At 42.8% G+C, this 3594-nt stretch overlaps 1 protein-coding gene across 4 annotated transcripts; it reads left to right on the plus strand.

The window, feature by feature from the left end:
- The first annotated feature begins 953 nt into the window (after window positions 1-953).
- Window positions 954-2877, plus strand: TCEAL9 (transcription elongation factor A like 9). 4 transcript variants are annotated; one of them, XM_016162419.2, is made up of 3 exons: window positions 954-1104; window positions 1598-1658; window positions 2064-2877. In XM_016162419.2, the coding sequence occupies exon 3, from the start codon at window positions 2123-2125 to the stop codon at window positions 2429-2431; it is 309 nt and encodes a 102-aa protein (XP_016017905.1). In that variant the 5' UTR covers window positions 954-1104; window positions 1598-1658; window positions 2064-2122; the 3' UTR covers window positions 2432-2877. The 4 variants fall into 4 exon arrangements, with proteins under 4 accessions (XP_016017905.1, XP_016017921.1, XP_016017897.1 ...); XM_016162435.2 differs by having other exon boundaries at window positions 2067-2877; XM_016162411.2 differs by having other exon boundaries at window positions 954-1092.
- Window positions 2878-3594: the final 717 nt, after the last annotated feature.

The raw sequence follows: 3594 nt of genomic DNA on the forward strand, positions 1-3594 counted from the left end.
TATTCTGACTCACAAAGGGGCGCTGAAACTTATACAAAACAAAAATGCATGTTTATGTCTCCTGTTATTTTTCAAATATTACCTATGCAATTTTTATTGACAAATTTGTGACTATTACCAAAGACTGAGGCGAGGCTGAAAAATAACCAATATCCATTGAAGACTTTATATATGAGTGAAGTGCTTTGCGCCGAGTGTTATCATTTAGAATTCTCAACAGTCAAATTATACGAGGTGTATAATATTATTCTCTCCTTACAAAAGAGGAAACGATTGATGATTCTGCAGGCAGCACAGCTTCTTAGCAAATACTACCACCGGGGCTCTGGAGTCAAACATTACTCTTCCTTTTTCCATTTTGAATCTTTTCCCCAAATGAAATCCTATTATAATAATAGTTTGTACTTTTAAAGCACTGTATACCAGGCACTATTCTCAGGACTGTACATGCATTAACTCATTTAACTTAAGTAATTTTGTCTTTGTCTTTTCCAACTATAAAAAAAATGTTACTTAAAGAAAAGAGTATAAAAGTATTATGAATAAAGTAAAAACTACATTAAAAGATCTCATTCCTGCCCCAAGCTTTTTTTTTTCAAACAACCCACTGTTAAACCAACCCTGCTCCACAACTGCCAAAGACCAGATTGCAGATGAAATGCAGGCTGGGGGAGGGGCGATGGCTATAGGAGTTAATGCTGGGAGCGGAAGGCAGGAAGAGACAATTCTGGAAAGATTTAGAGAAGTTTAGTAGCTCCAGAAAAAGGTGCAGCCCCAACCTAGTAATCAGAGAAAGGCAAATAAAAAATTTCCCCCTGAGATATGCGACAACAACAACAACAAAAAACTGACAGGGCCAAAAGTATAAAGGGGGAGGAGGCAGAAGGCGGACTTACTTCTGCCGCGCTTTTGGTGGGCGTGGAAATTAGGGCCCCAAGCTCACTGGTGACGTAGATCTCACATGACCAGGAGTCGACGTGTGCAGAAGTCTTGCGAGTCTGGTCCTTGTTCTCATCTGGGTACCAGCTCCCTTCTGCATCGCGACGCAGGGGCCTGAGGCCAGGAGAAAACCAATTTGCCGGAATTTTGCAGGTTGGTGTCAAAGTAAGTGCTGCTTGAGAATTTATAGTGTGGGGGTGGCCTAGAGCAGAGACTTGAGAGAGTCCTGGTCAAGTCCACCTCTCCACCCCCCAGGTCCCGGTCTGTAGGGAATGAACCTTGGAAAAGAAACTAGGGGTCTTGGGAGAAATACAGGGAGACCTGTGGTAGTTTAAAAATAATCATTCTCTGCCATCTCAGACCGCTTTCCCGACACCTACCCTCCCCCCAACCCCCGCCCCAGTCTTAAAGATAGTTTGGAAATAATGTGCTTTGCCTACTCCCTGTCTGATGGGAAATTCGGGCCAACTGGCAATGCAAAGAGGGGGAGAACTAGGAGAAACAGAAGGCGAAAAACTTTCCATAACTGAGAACCTTAATGAGGAAAAAAGTCCGTGGTGCTGGTCACCAAGCGCTTGCTCCACCTCCCCTCCTCCACTCCCTTCTCCCTGGCCCTCCCCCTCCCCCTCCCATTTCCCGTTTGTGCTCTGATCTGCAGGTCTTGTTCATATCGCTACGCAAGACTAGAAGAGACGGAGAAACTGACCAGATCAAGACAGGTAGGTGAGGGGTATATTATAAAGACGCCTGGGGTGGACGCGGGCGAGGTCGGGACAGAGGTGTGGGCCCCACTGTGTCTCCCCGCCCCAGCCCCTATTCTGCCAGCCTACTCTCTTCTGGGAGGGCTTTGTGATACGTCTGTGTGGGTTGCGCAGGGGTGGGGGTGGTTGAAGAGGGCCTTGGAAATGGCTGGAAGGAGGAACAAGAGAGCCGTGAGGCAGTGGAAAGTGGAGGTAAGAGGGGCCAGCTCAGGGAAACTGATTGCTGATCGAGTCTCCTGGGTGCAAGATTTTTGATGATAGCTCTGAATCAAAAAAAGGGATGGGGCAAATGCTGAGACCTTTGTCCAGAGCGCTGGTCCAGTCGCCAAGCTTTTGATTTACAATCTCCTTCTTGCTTCCTAGAAGTAATTGTATTCAAAGAAGAATAATTATTGCAAGATAAAAAAGAAGGGAGACACAAGATGAAACCTTGTCAGATTGAAGGAAAACCAGAAAATGGGAGTGAACCAAAGCTTGAGGAAGAGCCGAAGCCTGAGGAAAAGCCAGAGGAGGAAGCACCAGAGGAGGAGGGAAAAACAGACGGAACTTTTAGAGAAAGGCTGATTCAGTCACTCCAGGAATTTAAAGAAGATATACACAACAGGCATTTAAGCAAGGAGGATATGTTTAGCGAAGTGAATGAAATAGATGAGATAAGGAGAGTAAGAAACAAACTTATAGTGATGCGTTGGAAAGTTAATCGAAACCATCCTTACCCCTATTTAATGTAGTTTACCTTGATTTTTATTTTTGCTCAGTTAGCATTTCCATTAAGCCTTCTTTTGATTTGCATTTTCCTGATAAACTTTTGCCCACTTTCCTGCTTGTTGCTCTTAGTGGTTTAAGATGCGTCTCTTATCTGCATTTTGTTTATCATATTTTGAATCAGTCTTTCAGTCTTGCTTTTTAATAGGAGAGCTTTACTCATTTGTACAAAAGGAGGTTCCTGACAATATAAAATGAAAAAAACATTACTAGGTAATAGGCGACTGTCATTTTTTAAAGGGAGGAATACATTTGTGTATTACATATATGCACAGAAAAACATGAAGGATGAAAGAAAAGTACAGTGAGTGCTAGGATTATGAGTGATTTTTAACATTCTGCATATTTGTATCTTTCCTTATTAGAATGTACACACATTGTTGAAATAATAAACATTTTATAGCAAAAATAACCAGCAGTACTTACCAGTTTATTTCTCAGGTAACTAGGGCACTTGATATTTGTCGACAGAATTTCAGAAGCAAATGTGAACTCCAAATTATCGCCAGACCACCTAGCCAGAAGAATAGCTTTTACATCTTATCTGTAAAATAAAATAATGCTCTCTAAGCTATCTCATGAGGACCAAATAAGGATATGACAGCTATATCTGACAGGTTTTTCTTTACGCGTCTGCCCATGCAGGATCCCAACTCCCAAGAGATTTGGTTCAGTTATTTGGGGGAGGAGGGTGAAGTAAGTACTTATCACGTGTGCTTAATAAATCCAGGCCAACTGTTAGGTGGGAGCTGCCTTTATGTTCCTCTCCTGCTGTTTCTGCCCAACCTCCCATCCCCTCCCCTCAAAATACTACCATGTATTTTGAATATCCCTGCCCCTTCATCCAGGTCCTGTATCATTCAGGCCCCTACCTCTATTGATGCTTTGGAATTCTCAAATAATGAAGCCCAACATATTTTTTCAGAACCCCTAGTAGGCTGAATCACAGACTGACCTCTACAGAAAAAATGAGAGTGCCCATCTCTTCAATTTAGGCATTTATGCAGGGCCACTTGGCATTGATATCTTAAAGATATCTTGGCAACTTGGAGATTTTAATCACAGGCCCCTTACCCATAATACTATGGGTCTGTTTGAGGGTTGGACCAGAAGACAAGTATCTAACACA

Source organism: Rousettus aegyptiacus, unplaced genomic scaffold (assembly GCF_014176215.1).
Source record: "Rousettus aegyptiacus isolate mRouAeg1 unplaced genomic scaffold, mRouAeg1.p scaffold_m13_p_9, whole genome shotgun sequence".
NCBI classification, from domain to species: domain Eukaryota; kingdom Metazoa; phylum Chordata; class Mammalia; order Chiroptera; family Pteropodidae; genus Rousettus; species Rousettus aegyptiacus.